Source organism: Marmota marmota, unplaced genomic scaffold, assembly GCF_001458135.2.
Source record: "Marmota marmota marmota unplaced genomic scaffold, marMar, whole genome shotgun sequence".
NCBI classification, from domain to species: Eukaryota; Metazoa; Chordata; class Mammalia; order Rodentia; family Sciuridae; genus Marmota; species Marmota marmota.
This window is the reverse complement of record NW_025999842.1, coordinates 10,363,813-10,381,093: the sequence shown is the minus strand read 5'-3', so window position 1 is coordinate 10,381,093 and position 17,281 is coordinate 10,363,813. Positions and strand designations below refer to the sequence as shown.

The following is a 17,281-nucleotide window of genomic DNA, read 5'->3' as shown; positions in this document are numbered from 1 at the left end:
AAGTTTTGGGAGAAGAATGAATTTGCATAATTAAAAACAGAAAACTTAAGACATGTTTATGCCCTTAAATAGATAAAAATTTAATTGTGGTATTAAAATGAGAAGAGGAGAGAACATTATGAAGTACAGTTGCATATAAATGATATGACATGTACTTAAAAATGAAAGAGGTCTTAGGTGGAGGATGTTAGCCAAGGACAGGTAGTAAGTAAGAGGAGCAATATGAAGAAGGAAGTCCTGAGGTTCAAAAAACCTGAGTAGGACTGACCTTACTGATAATTGGTATAAACCTTGAATCTCTGTAAGTTCTGAACCCTTGGCATTTAGGTGCTTAGGCTAAAGGAAGAAAATGGTTACACTAGTTGCTGCTTAATCCCTTTATTTATATTTTGAAGAGTGTCAGAGTTTGCTGAACCAAGATTCTCTGACTTTTTAAACTGTTAAGTCAACTCACACTTCTTGACTTGTTCTTAGGAAGTTGAAGGATGGGGAGTTTTCTTTATTTCAATCTTTTAAAAAATTAGTGTCACTGACTGCTGAGTTAGTGGGTTAACCCAGTGGCTTTTGAGACATTAAGAGAGTTGTTTTTGAAATTGAGCATAGAGTATGGTAAGAATATTTTCCATAGTTATATAGAATGCAGAGTAATGAACACTTTGAGTAATAGTTGCTGTGACAATAGAGAGATGTGCTTAGCCAAAGGTGGTGATGTCCCAGAAAGTGAAGCCTGGGAGACATCACCAAAACACCTTTCTAGCAGAAGACTCTGGAAGACCCTGTATCAGTTATCTTCCAGTTATCTCCCAGCACTTTCCCATTTTCAATTGTAATTCAGGAAGTATTAGGTGATTGGGATTTAGTGAAAGCTTTGACTGAAAGTAGATTATATTAGCATTCATTCATTTTGAAATTTCCCAATAGTGAATTTCAAAGGTTGTATAATAATATGAAAATTAGAAAACTGATTGGAACTTGCTTGTGATCATGCTTAGTCCTCCCCCCCCCCCCCCCCCCCCCCCCCCCCCCCCCCCCNCCCCCCCCCCACCCCGCCCTTTTCTTTTTACCTACCTCCTTTGCTCTTTTTATCTTAGTTAGGATCAAAACAAGAACTGTCTCCCCCTGCCGCACCCTCAGTATACTAAATTCAGGTTTGCTCTATCATGGAGCTACATTCCAACCTTTTTAATTTTAAAACAGGGGTCTCACTAAATTGATTCAAACTCGAGATCCTCCTGCCTCAGCCTCCTGAGTAGCTAGGATTCCAGACAAGAACATTTCTATAGCTTAGAAAGGAAAAATTTAATGTAGCCTTTGGACACATTCTTCAATAGAAGACTCTTTTTTCATATGTTTTAAAAAGTTATAGTTTTTCTTGACATCTGCTATCTGGCTTTTATATTTTCTTTTTGCAGTTTTAGTGTTAGGGTGGCTAGAGGCTATTTAATACAATTGAGTTTCTTTCTAGTTCTCATTCATTTAGCCTTGGCTGGTGCCCAAGATTTTGCATTTTTTTAAGCTACCAGGTGCTGCCAATGCTATTTGTCCAGGGACCACACTTTATGTAGCAAGAATCTACTTCATTTTATCAGCGTGAGGATATCAGAGCTGGAAAGACCAGGTCGTTTGCTCAAGTTCTTATACCTAATCAGTAATGGTGGACCTTTAATTTTTAATGTAAAAAAATCATCTCTCACAGTATAAGGAAATATTTAAAAACTTAGCTCTCTACCTTATTAAATGTTAATTCATTGTTAAGCCAAACTTTTTATGTAACTATACACTTGATTATTTTTATTATATGTCATTAATTCTGTGGAATAGGAGAGAGGAATTCATAAACTGACATTGCACCCTATGCTGTGCCAAACTCTGTTAATAGTGTTGATTTTTATGTGGATGGGAAGCTTTGCAGAAGACTCTAAATCTTGCTGTTTGAAGACGCGCTCTTAAAACAAAAACATCTAGATTTTAAAAATGATTAATAGAAATAAATATACAGGACAGTTTGTAGATTTTGTAGTTCTTTATTGTAGGTCTTCAAAATTTATTTGTGATGAATTAACTCAAATTGAAATATAAGATAGTCTTTCGACTGATTTTTTTCCACAAGCAAAGTTTAATAAAAGCTGTTATGCTTAAATAAAACTTGATAAACAGAACATGGTAGAAAGCTTGTAGTATAAACAATATATAAAATAGAAATGACTGTGCTTAACTAGAAGAAATGTAATTGTTGGCAGATTGTCCAAGTCTTCTGTGATATGCTGCTGGCCTGCCATTTAATATACAATTAACATTCTAAGATAAAAGAATGGTTAGACAGATTTAGCAATTAAATTGGTGGGGTAGTGAATGGACTTTGCAATTTAAAATTAAATAATACGTGTTGTCTGTTTAATTACTGTGTACATAAGTGATCACAGAATAGAATGAAGCTGTGGGCTTAAAGTGAATTTAAGACTGTAAAGCCTTAATCACATCTGTTTCATGACTTTAAATTGGTGTGATATGAGGATGAAAGAGGAGCTTATCCTTTTGGAGAAGACTGTTATACTTACAATAAACCAAACTTAAAATTTATCTATAGGATTGTAATTTTTTCATAATATTAAATGAAAATTTTGATAGTTTTTGATAAATTGAATATAATTGTGTTTTCATTTCAGTGGTTGTTAATAGTAGTGATAAAATGAAGCAGTTGAGGTTTTAAATTACCTGAAGTGCTACTCTGAGATTCCTTAACTTTAAGCTATGTTTTCATGGAATTATAGTATAGTCATTGGTTGAGTTCCCAATTTAGCCTATAAATTTTATTTAATTCTTAAGGTACTTAAATTACTGTGTTTATCTGTTACAAAAATAACAAATGCAACAACCAGTGATTAAACTGTAATTGAAACATAAGAAGTTTATAAAAACTTTGAATAGTTTAAAAACTCTTGGAAAACTGATTTGATTTTATATGATAAGGAGAATAGAGATTTCTTATGGAGATTGTGAAGGGGACTCTGACATTGATTATTTTCTCTAGATGGATTAAAAATCTTACTACTATTAATTTTGCTTGGTAACATCTGTCTCTATCTTTGATCATACTTAATTAAGTTCATGAAGAACTAAGTAACGAAGGTGAGAAGGAAAAAAAAATTATTATTTAAAAAAAATTTTTTAGAGAGAGAGAGAGAGAATTTTTCAGTTTTCGGTGGACACAACATCTTTATTTTTTATTTTTATGTGGTGCTGAGGATCGAACCCAGCGCCCTGCGCATGCCAGCATGCCAGGCGAGTGCGTTACCGCTTGAGCCATATCCCCAGCCCTATTATTATTTTTTTATTTTTGGGTACCAGGGATTGAACTCAGGGGCACCCAACCACTGAGCCACATCCCTAGCCTTATTTTTTATATTTAAGAGACAGGATCTCACTGAGTTGCTGAGGCTGGTTTTGAACTGGCAATCATCCCGTCTCAGCCTCCTGAGATGTTGGGATTACAGGCATACACCAGCACTTTTTAATAAACTTCTTAATAAACCTATGATAAAGTTTATTCAATACTGTGTTTTTTAGAATATGAAAAAAAAATTGAAAATGGGTTAAAGTGGGCATGGATATATTTTGTGATCAGAGTAGAATTTATTGAGCAGTGAGCTAGTAAGAAAGACAGGTGAAGTGTGATTAAGTTCCATGGAGAAGGGGAAAGCTGGAGTTTGGCATTTCAGCTGTTCTTGTATTGTTTTTAGAACAAGGTATGATAGGTGTTGGTAGACAAGGGTCAAACTCTGATTAACTACTCTTATGTTAGGAAGGTTTATAAATTATATCTGAGAAAGTGTATGTAAACTCTGAATTTTCTTTATAAGAAATTTTATTATACCTGAATTTATTTCCATATAGCTCTACAACCTTGTGAATTAGGTTTCAGAGACTTGTTTGCCAATTCTGTTGGGAGCAGGGAGGGAATATAGCTGGTATAGAAAGAACAGAGGTTTGGAAGTAGATTCTTATAAAAGAAAAGATGCATAGGGAAAGTTAACTTTGGGCTTAACACTTGTCTCTGTTGAAGCATGAAAAGTAGATGTCATGTCACTTGGCATGAAGTTATATATAAATAGTTAGTATTATGTAATCCTTGGTAGGTATTGAGGATATGCTGGGATATAACAGTGGGGTTATATCATAGGTATATTTAACTTACTTGAACTTAGCTGTAATGGGCAAAAAAGAAATAGGGTGGGGAACAACCAGCATATCCATTAACATTCTTGATTATAAGCAGTAGAAATCAACTTTGGCTAATTTATGCAAAGAAATATATTGAAGGCTCTTGGGAGAACTGGTCTTGGAAAGTGCATGGAAACAGTGGTAACCTTCAGCAAGGAGAAGAGCCAAAGTGAGGACACAGGAATACTTTGAGTAGGAAGCCCCCATGGACACTTGCTGACAATGTCTCAGTGGTTGTAATTTTTCAATTGTCCTGGTTCCTCTGTCACTCACTCATGCTAAAAATTCTGGGGAATGGAATATTTGATTGTCTGGCTTAGATCCTGAGCCTATTTCCAAACTATTTATTGGGGATAAGGATAGAGGATATCCAGGCTTTTGGTTTCTATTCTAAAAAAGAAAATTATCCATAATAAAGATCAAACTCATAGTGTCTGTCATTTCTCCTGAACAAAATGAAATAATTATTTCTTCCTTAAAGTGTTGCATGGCTCAACAAATAAATATTCCCAATTCCTCAAGCTAGAAGCTTGGAAGTTTTCCTTGATTTTTTCCCCCATTTTCTCAGCCTCATATCAAGCAAATAGTTTATTGTCTTGTCATTCTACCTCCTAAATGTCTTGAATCTAACCACTTATCTCTAAGTTATGATTATCTTTGTAGTTCCAGCCACTGTGATTTCTTACTAGGTCTACTACAGAGGTCTCATAATTTCTCATTGTCCACCCGTTGGCTCCTCCTACCTGTTTAGATATATATTATGTATGGGTGAACTTCTAAAAATGCTTATCAGATTGTGTTATTAGTTTGCTTAAAACTTTTCAGTGGTCTGCATTTAGTTACCAATTTCTTGGTTCCAATCTACTCTTTTTTATATTGGTGGTTGGGTGCCAAGATTTGTAAAATACATTTCCCTATTCCTTCACCAGCATGCTTTCTGTAGGTTTTCAGCATTTGGGGGTACTGGTAGGAATTTTGAAGGTGGGAGAAAGGACTTCTCATTTCTAGTTTTTGTAAGGATGCCTCTAGCAGATGAGGACCCCTGCCATTCCATTCTTCATCTTCTCTTGGAGAATTCACCATCAGTGTTGTTTCCCTCTCAGAGCTACCAGCTTTGGGGTCAGGAATCCTAGGAGATGAAGTAAGTGCCTGCCACTTGTATCACTTTCTCACCCACTAGACTTGGTCTTAATACAGAGGTCTCATAATTTTATTTGTGTTCCTTTAAGGTGTTGAGCAGTCTTCATCCTGGGGCTCTTTAATAGGGATTCAAACTTGAGCTGTAGGCTTTTCTCAAAGGTCTAGGTACCCACTATATGGTGCCATCCTTAGAGATTTGAACCTCCTCTATCCTTTTCCAGGCATAGTCTCATAACGCCTTTTCTCTAAGCTGCTAGTTTCTGATACTTCTTCCATTTGTTCTCCAGCTCTGCAGGTAGTAGTACTTCCTGGAATTATTAATCTCTGGGTTACTTCATTTTTCCTGTTTTACCTTTTCAGCTTTCCAGTATCTGTATAATTTCTATATTAAATATCATATATTAATTATCCATATGTTTTTCATTTGTCTTGTACAGACGATTTTCTATTTTTTAGGATAAAGAAAAAAAGTTTCATAATTACTATGTCCCTGGCTACTTCTTTAGCCTTGTGCCATGCAATTTTCCTGCTTTCTCCTTCTGCTTCAGTATTCTGCAGATTTTATTTGCCAGAAGGTGCTATATTGTCTTATCTCAAGGATATTGCTTCAGCTAGTCTGTATCTTGCCCTTCCTATTTTTCCCTTTCCTGCTCACCCCACAGTAATTTGCTTGGCTAACTCCTACATAATAAATGTAAAGCTTTTTTTAAACTCTTATTATAACCACATTTTAGCTACTCAATGAATATAACCCTTTGGGATGTCTTCCCTGATCTTCAGACTCTGCAATATATATTGCATCCTCCTTTGTACCTTGTACTTCAACTTTCCAAAACTTTTTATTTCTGGGATTATTTGTTTAATGTCATATTTTCTTGTTTAGGGTATAAATGAAGTTGGAAAGAGAATTTGTGCTAAATGGACTGTTATGTCCATTTAGCATTGAGCTTGTCTCCTGGCTGGCCCTCTGATAAACATTTAAAAAACTGGTTAATCTTTTAAGAAAAAAAAAATAGTGAGTTTGATAGGGGTTAGCAAAAATGGATAGGGATGGTGGTAAAATAAGTCAATTTAATTGACCAATGTTTTCTGTTTGTATTTCCTGTTAAAAAATACTTATGTGGAGGCTAGAGGAGGAAGACTGTTTATTGTGTGGAAGCTACTGTAGTATAAAGAATGAAATTTAGCATCCTTATTTTATTGCCACTAATGAAGTTTAACATCCTTGTTTTATTGACACTTTCCAAAGGAAAATATTTCTCCAGGTCTGATTATATATTACTTCTCTTTCCCTTTTCCTTTTCCTCTCCTTTTCTTCTTATTTAATTTTTTGGTAGCTTTAATCCCTTGCCTTTTTCTATGCTTTAGAAAGCAATTTGTGTTTTGTTTCTGAAAGTAAAGTATAATGAGGCAAGCAGATATCATTAATAGTTTCTCTGCATAGAAATTGCAGCTCTTAACAGGTTTTCCTGTCTTTTTTTTTTTTAATATTTATTTTATTTAGTTGTAGTTGGACACAATACCTTTATTCCATTCATTTACTTTTATGTGGTGCTGAGGATCGAACCCAGGGCCCTGCACATGCTAGGCAAGCACTCTACTGCCGAGCCACAGTCCCAGCCCCCTCCTGTCTGTCTTTATCTAGTATGTATACACAGTTTTATCTTCCCTTTTCCCTGTTACCATATTATGCATTCTGATTTTTAACTTGCTTCCTTTCCACTTTTTTTTCCAGATTTTGAATCGCTTTTTACTTTATTGTTTTTATCATTGTTTTGAAAATGCTTGCATAGTATGCTTTTACATGCATATGTGGTATTTACTTAACCTATCTGCTCTTTGATGGATATTTGAGTTTTCACTTTTTACTGTTATGAAATGCTGTGATGCACTTCCTTATATGTATAGTATTGCTTAACGAGTGTTTTGTGTGTGTTCATCTAGACAAGGTGCAAGGTACAAGGTGTCTGATCTGTGGGAAGGAACAAAATATAGAAAACAGAAATCTCTGAAAACAGAGCTCATATTTGTAGATAATATCATAATTGCTTTCTTCAAAAAAATTTATTTTAGTTGTAGATGAACATAATACCTTTACTTTATATATTTTTGTGTGGTGCTGAGGATAGAACCCAGTGCCTCCAACATGCCAGGCAAGCACTCTACCACTGAGCCACAACCCAAGATCCCATAATTGCTTTTTATTTGACCTTTCCTTATGTTGATTTAAATTTCTTTTGAAAACAATCCAGAGCATTTCCTACTTCTTTTAAGATTCCTGAATTTTCCCTACCCACCAGGAGTTGCTACTTTTGAAGAGTAAGTAAAAAGAGACCCTTGAAGGACTAAGTATTCCTGTTGTTTGTGAACCTGCTAGTCTAGCCTTTGGTGTAATAATTTCTCAAATGCACATTCAGTCCAGATTGAGGCTGATTTTATTTTTCTAGTGAAATCTGAGTTTCCACACTTTCCATCTGTCATGGCTGCAACTATTTCAATATGTACCAGGGTCCTGGGCAATCCATCCTTTCCCCAGGAGTCTGCTGAAAGTAATTATTTTAGGAGCAGCAAGTCAGAGCATGCTAGTTCCCCCAAACAATTCTCCTTTTAGTCTTCCTTGTTGCTCTTTCCCCTTTGTTTTTGCCTTAATCAGTTCTCATATTTCTCCTCACCTATTCTAAATTTTTGTTTATGGTAAACAAATTATCTTCTATTATATTAGCCTCTATGTACTGTATTAGGTTCCATCTCTTTACCGTTTCCCCTGGCTTTTAATTTGCTTCAACTCCATCTTTTTTCTTTCTCTCTCTTTCTTTCTTTTCCTCCTCCTCCTCTTTTTTCCTCCTCCTTCTCCTCTTCTTCTTCCTCCTCTTATTCTTATTCCCCCTCCTCGTCTTCCTCCTCCTCTTCTTCGTGGTCTTCCTCCTCCTCCCCCCCTTCTCCTTTTCTTCCTCTTCCTCTTCCTTCTCCTCCCCCCTCCTCCCCTCCCCCCTTGTACATGGGAGGCAAGCACTCTGCCAACTGAGTTATATCACCAACCCTCAGCTCCATCTTTTAGTTGTTGCTATTTTTTTCCTGATATACCTTGTGAGTAGGAGGTATTATGAATCAGTTTCTCCTCCATTTTCAGTGATGTACCAGGTTATTCTTCCACTCTTTCATTTAACACCAAATAAGAACAGGTTAACAAAATGATTCTGGTTCTTTTCAGGCACATTTACTAACCCTCATTTTGCTGTCAATTTTCTTTTTTTCTTTGACAACTTTGGTGCCTAGATATGGTCTCTATTTTTACCCTGGCTTGCCTTCGTCTTCGTTCATTTGGTAGCAATAGCCTCTTAGTCTGTAATTTCCCCAGGTTAAACCTATCTGGACATTTTTGTTTATATGGTGTGAAATAAATCTGACCATTCAAAGAGACAGATTATGTTTATAAATCCCTCCATATATTAGGTTTTAGAAGATAAAGTATAAGAAATCTTGTGGTTTTTGGTTAAAATGTTAATTTTATATTCATGAATGACAGATTTGAAATTATATGTGGTTATATCATGATAGTGATTCAAAAGAGGAATTAGTTGTTTTGCTAACTATTGTGGTAGAAAGAGCACCGAATAGCACAAGGTCTGGCTGCATTTGCAAGTCCCTTAATTTTTCACTGTTTTTTTTTTCTACTTCAAAGTGGAGACAGTAATATCTAATTCATAGTTGTTGAACCCTAAAATGCAATTACGTATGTGTGTTATGTGTGTTTTGTAAACTTTGAGAAACTTATGTTTAAGATCTAATAAAAATTAGAGAAACTTCCCTCCTAAAATGGATCATAAGGTTGCTCCTTACATTATCCCATAAAAACATTGCTTTCCCTACACTCTGTTTTTCTTCAGGAAATGAAGAAGTATTAAAAAAAAAAAAAAAGGCCGCATGTGGTGTTTTATTTCTCATAATAGAGAAAAGGGACTCCAGTGAACATTATTCCATTAAGATGTTATAAGCTTAAGGAAAATCCATTCAACTATTATTTCTATTCTTGATATTATATTAATATTATCTGTTTAATGTTTTATTTACAGTTATATGATGTTGATTGATGGCACAAATGAAGTTTTTATGATTGATAGAGATAATTCAGTATTTCATGTTTCAAATTTGGAATTTCCATTTCGTAAAGATCTCCGAATGCATTTATCAAACACTCTCTTGGATGGGGTAAGTCATATTTATTTTAAAATGTGTACAAAATTAAACATTGCTATTTTTCTTTTCCTTATAAGTTAATGTGTATTTTTATTAAGAAGTTAAGAATTGGGTCTATTTTTTTTTTTTTTTGGTACCACGAATTGAACCCAGGGGTGCTTAACCACTGAGCCATATCCTTAGCCCTTTTGATATTTTATTTAGAGACAGGATCTTGCTAGGTGCTGATGCCACATCAATGTTTATAGCAGTACAATTCACAATAGCTAAATTGTGGAACCAACGTAGATGCCCTTCAATAGATGAATGGATAAAAAAAAATGTGGCATATATACACAATGGAATATGGCATTTGCAGGTAAATTGATGGAGTTAGAGGAGATAATGCTAAGTGAAGTTAGCCAATCCCCCAAAACCAAATGCCCAATGTTTTCTTTGATATAAGGAGGCTGATTCATAGTGGGATAGGGAGGGAGCATGGGAGGAATAGACGAACTCTAGATAGGGCAGAGGCGTGGGAGGGGAAAGGAGGAGGCAAAGGGTAATTAATGGTGGTTGAATTGATGATCCTTATTATCCAAAGTACATGTATGAAGACATGAATTGGTGTGAATATACTATGTATACAGAGATATGAAAAATTGTGTTCTAGGTGCAATAAAAATTGTAATGCATTCTGCTATTATATATAAATAAAAATAAATTAAAAAAATAGAATTAAGCACTAAATAAATAAAAAAAAAGGCTGGATTTGTTTAAACAATTTGAATTTCAGCTTGGCTTTCTTCAGGCCTCGCTAGATCTGGGGTCTCAAATGATAATGTTTATGCTCTATTTTGCTCTTCATCCTTTTGTTCTGCCTGTCTGCTTGGTCCCTTTCTGTATGAAGACTCTTTCCACATGGAGACATGTTGCATTACAGCCCAAACGGAAAGAGAACTTTTTCTCTTAGGACCCATCTGTCTTATATATATATATGTCTTATATATATACGTCGGGGAATTACATTGGAGGCTTGTATTCATTGGTTGCATCACCACTTGTAGTGTAGTAGGAGTACTGTTCCCATGAAATGCATGTATGCCATGCTGGGATCAAGGATATGCCCATTTAAAATGTTAAGATGTATAATTGTCACCTTTATTTCTGGACACATGTACAGTTATACTAACTGTATGTGGAGGATCTGCACTGTTTTGGTTTAATATTTTTTAATTTGATAAGAATGGCTTTTCATTTAAAGGGATAGTATAGCTGTGATTAAGTGCCTCAACTACAGGTGCCTCCCTAGCTTCTCCAGTTATTGCATGAGGGACCCTATTCAGTATACTTAATTTCTTTTTGTAGTGAGAGGAGGTTAATAATAGTACTTAATTCTTTGTGCTTTTGTGAAGATTTAAGTTGGAAAGTTTGTAAGATCATGATATTAGTGTGTGGCATGTAGTAAAAAAAAATTTTTTCCTCTTCTGATTTTCTTTTATGTGAATTGTTAATGAGGCTTAACATTTTTTACTGTAGTATGAGTTATTGTATTTCTTCTGTGAGTTGCTTATTCAAATCCTCTCCATATTCAATTGGGTGTTCATCTTTTTCCCATTGATTTATGAGGTCCTCTTATTAGGGTTGTGTTATGTCCTGTATTTTGAAAAATGTATTTCCTTTTTTTGGTATTTATTCTAGCACATAGAAGCTTAAATATATGTAGGGTAAGCAGGGGATGTAGCCTACTGATAGAGTGCTTACCTAGGTCTTTGAGGCCTTGGTTTATCATTGTTTGTTTCTTAATTCACATTCCTATTCCATTAATGTTTTTATCTTCTAGTGGTCATTTGAGATTATTTTAAATACCATTGTTTTAGCGTACACTTCAATGTCTGACAGTCCAGGTACGTGCACCTAGTTTTAGCTATTCTGATGTTTGCCACTTAGATTTTATTCTTTGGCTTTTGGTGAACAGGTTTTGAAATTGATAAACTAGACTAGACTCATATGTTACACCTATGAATATGCTGATCTATACAACAATAAACTTATTTTTTTTCCTATAAAGTAATTCTGGTAGGCTTGTATACAGACTATTCACTTTACTGGTTGCCATGGCTAGCTTTTCTTTTCTGCCACATTGTCACTGCCTTTGTTTGCAAGGTAAGAGACTCCCTTGTAGATAGATGTTCATGGGAATAGCAGGAACATATTGGTTCTTATTACCCTTATTTTATTTAAGGTGTAGTATTTTAGGCATTATAATTAATAAAATAAAAGGAAGAAAAGGACTTTTTAAGTAGCAGCATTTGCCAGAGTTTAGTGTGTTGAATGAATATTTGTTGAGTACCTTTCAGGTCGGTGTCAAGAGTGCAGGCATTACTTAGACAATTATTTAGAAGGCCACCTCACTCTGAGACATTTTACTTAATTGGGCAGGATGTAGAATGATTGGTAATGATGCAAGAGAACTTTAAATAAAACTCTAATCCAAAGAGGTATTTAAAACAAGTGCTATGGTAGTTTAGAGGAAAAATAAGACACATCTAAAGAAATGGAAGATAGCTATAGAAAAAGATTTTTGTTGGAGACGGGCTGAGTGCATTCCAGGTAGGAAATAATCCTTAAAAATATGTTTAAAGATCTACAGATTTAACTTAGTAATACTATTTATTTTCTCCCTATAAATATAATAGATTCTTGTGAGGATGTTAAATAGCAATATGATTCATGATGTCAATTTTCTTGGGCCAGAATTATAGTTGCCATATCTGTTTTTCTAGTTAGTTAATTAAAACAGCCTGCTGTAATTTCCTGTTTCTTCTGTATTTTCACTTGAAAATTGTTTTTGTAAGATTCCAAATCCAAGAATAACTGATACTACCTGGTTGTCTCACTGTCGGATGTGAGCACTGAGGCTTTGTTTTGCTCTGCTAAATTATGTTCCTTGACCCACAAAATGTGGAAATGGGCGTTTAGAAATATGGCATTCATTCAGTTGAACCAAGTCTGTGAAATTTAATCAATTTAACATGAAGCTAAGAAAAAGGATTTCGCATTAATCATTAAAGTTAATAGGAAGAATTTTGGAAAAAGAGAATTTTAAAAAAACATTTTGATGTATTTCCTTTTAGTCATTTTATTGTACCTATATTATAAACCATATATAACTGATACATACATAGCTGAGATTTAATATATATTTTGTATCTGGGGTTTTATCATTCTCTTCTATCTGAAGAACTGCTTTTAGATTTTTTTAAAATTTAGTTTTATTTTTTAAAAAAATTGAGATTCAACTCACATACCATTTTCAGGTGTTCAGTGTTTTAGTATATTCACAAGATTGGCAACAGTTTCTGCTATATAATTCCGGAACATGCTATCACTTATGATAATTAGAGCCAAATGGTCTGATCTAAAAGAATTGAAGGGATGGATTGCTAAGAATGAGCTTCAGAGGTTCACTGGTTTTTCAGAGAACAGTTGAGGAGAGGAAAGAGATTACTTCCTTCTTTTCATTAAAATCCTTCATTGGTTTCTCATTATCTATCGAATAAAGGCCAAACTACTCAGACTTGTATTCTTTTATATCTGAAGCATGCCTATATCTTCAGTCTTATTTTTTATTGTAATCCTAAACCATAAGTTCCACTACATTGAAGTTTGGACAGTTTATCTAAAACCATCTTTTTTTTTGAGTTTTTCTTACACCATTTGTTTAATTCACTTTCCTGCTGGAAAATATCCTCCACATTTTTCAGGATTCATTTAATGGTATGTACTTTATTATAAACTTTGTCTTATGCTTTAAGTAGAAATAACTACCACTGCTTAGGCTTATACCATATGTCCTAATTTGGCTGGGATAGTATATATACATGCTTGTTGTTTAGGTATCATTATAAATAACTATCTGTTTCACTCTCAAAAGTATCCTGGTATGGACAGTAAATTACATGTTCATTATTTTCTTCTCTTTCTAGGGATCAATTTTTTATTTCTCTAGCACTTAGAACTATGCCTAATTCTTAGTTTGGACTTAAGAAATATTGGTTGGGGAGACAGAAGGTTTGTGTACCTGGGGACTTTGAATATAGAAAGGGCAGAGGATGGAAAGGTGAGCATGCTGACTTATTTGAGATAGGTGGGTATGGTAGGGGCTATATTGAAGAATTCAAGCCTCAAATTTTTCCACAGCATCATTTGAAAAACAGTGGTGCCATTTCTAGTAATTTCTTGCGGAATATAAAGTTGATGCTGTATGTTGATGTGGTTTTTTGCAAGATTCTTGTGCTTGGGATTTGTTGAATTTCTTTTATCTATGCATTTATAATTTCCATTGGTAGTAGAAAAAATTTTATCTCACCCCTTGGACATATAATTATTAATGCTCTTTTCATTTAAACAATTGTTTTTTCTTTCCTGTTTATTTTTATTTTCAGATTTACTACCCCCTTTTTTCCTGTGCTGTCTAAAATGCTTTTAATCTCAACCATAGTATTTTTCATCTTACATTATAGTTTTCACCTATGAAATTTATTGAGTCTTTTAAAAAATCTCTTCTGTGATTCCACTTAGTATTTTGAAATATTATATATGAATTTAATAGTATGCTGTCTTAATGTTTTTATCTGTTAATTTTAGCATCTCCATCAGTTTTGGGCCTGTTTCAGTTCATTTTTATGGATCATATTTAAATGCCTGGTAAATTTTGATTGTCAGGCATTTTGAATTTTACCTTGTTGGGAGGGGTTCATACATCTTCTGAGCTTTGTTCTGGAATGCAGTTACTTTATTTGGAACTAATTTGTTCCTTTCAGATCTTGCTTTTGAGATTTGTTTGGTGGACCAGAGACATCTTTAATAAAGTTCTTTTTCTACTATTGAGACAAGATCCTTCGGAGTACCTGATCCTCTATGGATTATTTAATCTGCCTGGTAGGAATAGGCATTATTTCTGTCCCTGTACTGGACATTGGATTCTGTTCTCTATAGATGTTTTCTTGCCTGGTCTTGGGTCTCCTTACTGCATATTTAAGTACTGATGAGCATTATACTAAATATTTGTGGGGAGTTTGTGGTGCACATTTTGACAGATATCTGGAGTTCTTTCTCTGGGTAGATTTCTCTGTCCTTTTAAACTCTTTCCTGAGAATATTAGCTGCATTGGTCTCCTTAGACAACCTATTCAATTTTTTTTAAACTCATAGAGATCATGAGTCTTCATTTATTTTATATTATTTATTTATTGAGACAAGGTCTATGTTGCTGAGGCTTGAGCTTGTGATCTTCCTCCCTTAGCCTCCTGAGTTTCTGGTACTATAAGCATGCACCACCATGCCAACTAGGCTTCATTTATGATCCCCTTGCCTGCATTAGATTCTGGAAACTCTCCTTGGACAATACTTGGGACAATTGCAGGGGTCACTGAGTCTGATTACTGACCTTTGTTACCAAATATCCAGTATCAGGAAAAAAACATTGATTCATGTGCTGTTCATATCTTTGGTTGTTTCAGGCAGAAGAATAAATCCAGTGCATTTATGCTCTTTTGATCTGTCCTAACTATAGTTTTTTTCTTTTAAAAATTTTAATGTGGTAAGAAACAGATAACAAAAACTTAACATCTTGGCCATTTTTCAGTGTATATTCAGTAGCGCTAATATTAGCATTATTGTGCAGTAGTTCTCTAGAACTTTTTTTATCTTGTAAAGCAAATCTTTACCATTAAGTAGCAGTAGCTCCTTCTCCCTTACTCACCCTGAACAATCACCATTCTACTTTGTTGTTGTTTGAATTTAAATACTTCAGATACCTCATGAAAGTGAAATCATACATTAGTTATATTTTTGTGTGACTGGTTTATTTACTTTAACATAATATCCTCAAAAGTTTGTCCATGTTGTGGCATGTGACAGGATTTTTCCCTTTTCAGGGCTAAATAATGTTCCATTATATGTACATACTCCTATTTTGTTTATTTGTTCATCCATCAGTGTATTCTTGGGTTACTCCCCACCTCTTGGCTATTGTGAATAATTCTGCTATGAATATGGGTTTACAAATATCTCCTTGAGACTCTACTTTTAATTCCAAATTCTTAATTTTTAAATTTCTTTTAATTGCTTTTAATTATTTTGTCTGTATGCCCAGAAAGGGATAGCTGGATTATATGGTACTTCTATTTAAAATTCTTTTCAGGAAATTAACATATTGTTCTCCATAGTAGTTGTATCATTTTACAAACCCAGCAGCAGTGCACAGGAATTCCAATTTCTCTGTGTTTTAAGCCATATAGTTTATGTTTAACCAGTTTGCTCTAGCGTAGGGCAGTTGTTGCAGTTGTAGAGAAGGGGACATTGTGATGGTGGGGTCTTTGAGAAGAACTCAGTATCCCAATATTTTCCCATTACCAGCTAACTCAGAAGTGCTGTTCTTTTGCAAGAATTTTTGATGGATGTCTTCTTTACTTAATTGGAAGCAGTATTTTATTGCAATAATGCTCAGCTTATTGCTGCACTACAGTGTAGAGTCCTAGACCTTTTACTTCAGACAGAAAAAGTGTTCAGCTATTTTTATTACTCTTAAGTCAGAATAGGGAAAAAAATGAAGAAAAGAAAACCACTTCTTTACTTCTATTTATATTTGATTGTAATAGTAAGAATTATCAGATATTTGTCATCTGTTTTTAAACATTTTTTTTCAGATGTGATGGACCTTTGTTTTATTCATTTATTTATATGTGGTGCTGAGAATCAAACCCAGTGTCTCACACATGCTAGGCAAGCGCTGTACCACTGAGCCACAACCCCAGCTCCAGATATTTGTCATCTTACAAACAGGGCTTCTAACAGTTTAGTTTTCTTAGGGACTGAGTGATTTTCTTTGTTTCACTAGACTCTTGGTAGTTTCTTGGCTGTCAGTTTAAAGCCTGCATATTTTGTTATTCCTTTTTACTTATTTTGTTTGCTAATAATAAATTTGTTTTTTGACTTTTAAACATCATATCTAAAGGAAAACATATTCTCGTTCATCTTATCAGGGAAATTGGGGAGAAAAATTCTGTGATATCTACTGTCTCTGGTGTATATTTTATTTCCAACCTTGCAGTTTTGAAAACAATAATTAATTGAAACTTTTTATTGCTCTACTACCTTGTGACTGTGTAAAATGCGCAGATACAAGTATTTAAATTAAAATATTTCAGTAAACATTTTAAAATAACAAATGTGGCTTATGTCATGTATTGGGTTAAAGATGATAACCATTAGTAAACGTCTAAGTTAACAAACACATATTCAGGAAATTAATTAATTGGTAATATTTTCTTACAATGGCAAAATATATTTTCCGTAGTGTTTTAAAAATAATTTTAGAAGGTAGTATATGAATTTTCTGTCATGAATTTAGATAGCAAGAAAAGTTGCCTAATTTCTTAGGAAGAATATGAGGCAATAAAATTATTTTAGGCAAAAAACCTTTAAAATTTTATCAAATAATGCATTATATATTTGTAATCCTCATCTAGTGTCCTTATTTCTTCTTTTCCCTTCTACATTTTTTATTGGTGCATTATAGTTGTGCATAATGATGGAAAATGTTGTTACATACTTGTACATGCACACAATATAACAATATAATTGGACCAATATCACTCCCCAACACTTTACACTGTCTTCCTTGTAGTGGTTTTATTTCTGTCAGAGTGTAGAATTTGTTTAACTTTTTATTGACTTTG

The 17,281-nt window shown here is 34.0% G+C and overlaps 1 protein-coding gene across 2 annotated transcripts in view; it reads left to right on the top strand.

The window, feature by feature from the left end:
- Rngtt (RNA guanylyltransferase and 5'-phosphatase) overlaps positions 1 to 17,281 on the top strand; it is a 228,847-nt gene that overhangs the window by 63,515 nt on the left and 148,051 nt on the right. For both annotated transcript variants that reach the window (XM_015499298.2, XM_015499296.2), the window contains exon 9: positions 9,435 to 9,570. In XM_015499298.2, coding sequence (XP_015354784.1) covers positions 9,435 to 9,570 — 136 coding nt within the window. The remainder of the gene's footprint in view (positions 1 to 9,434; positions 9,571 to 17,281) is intronic.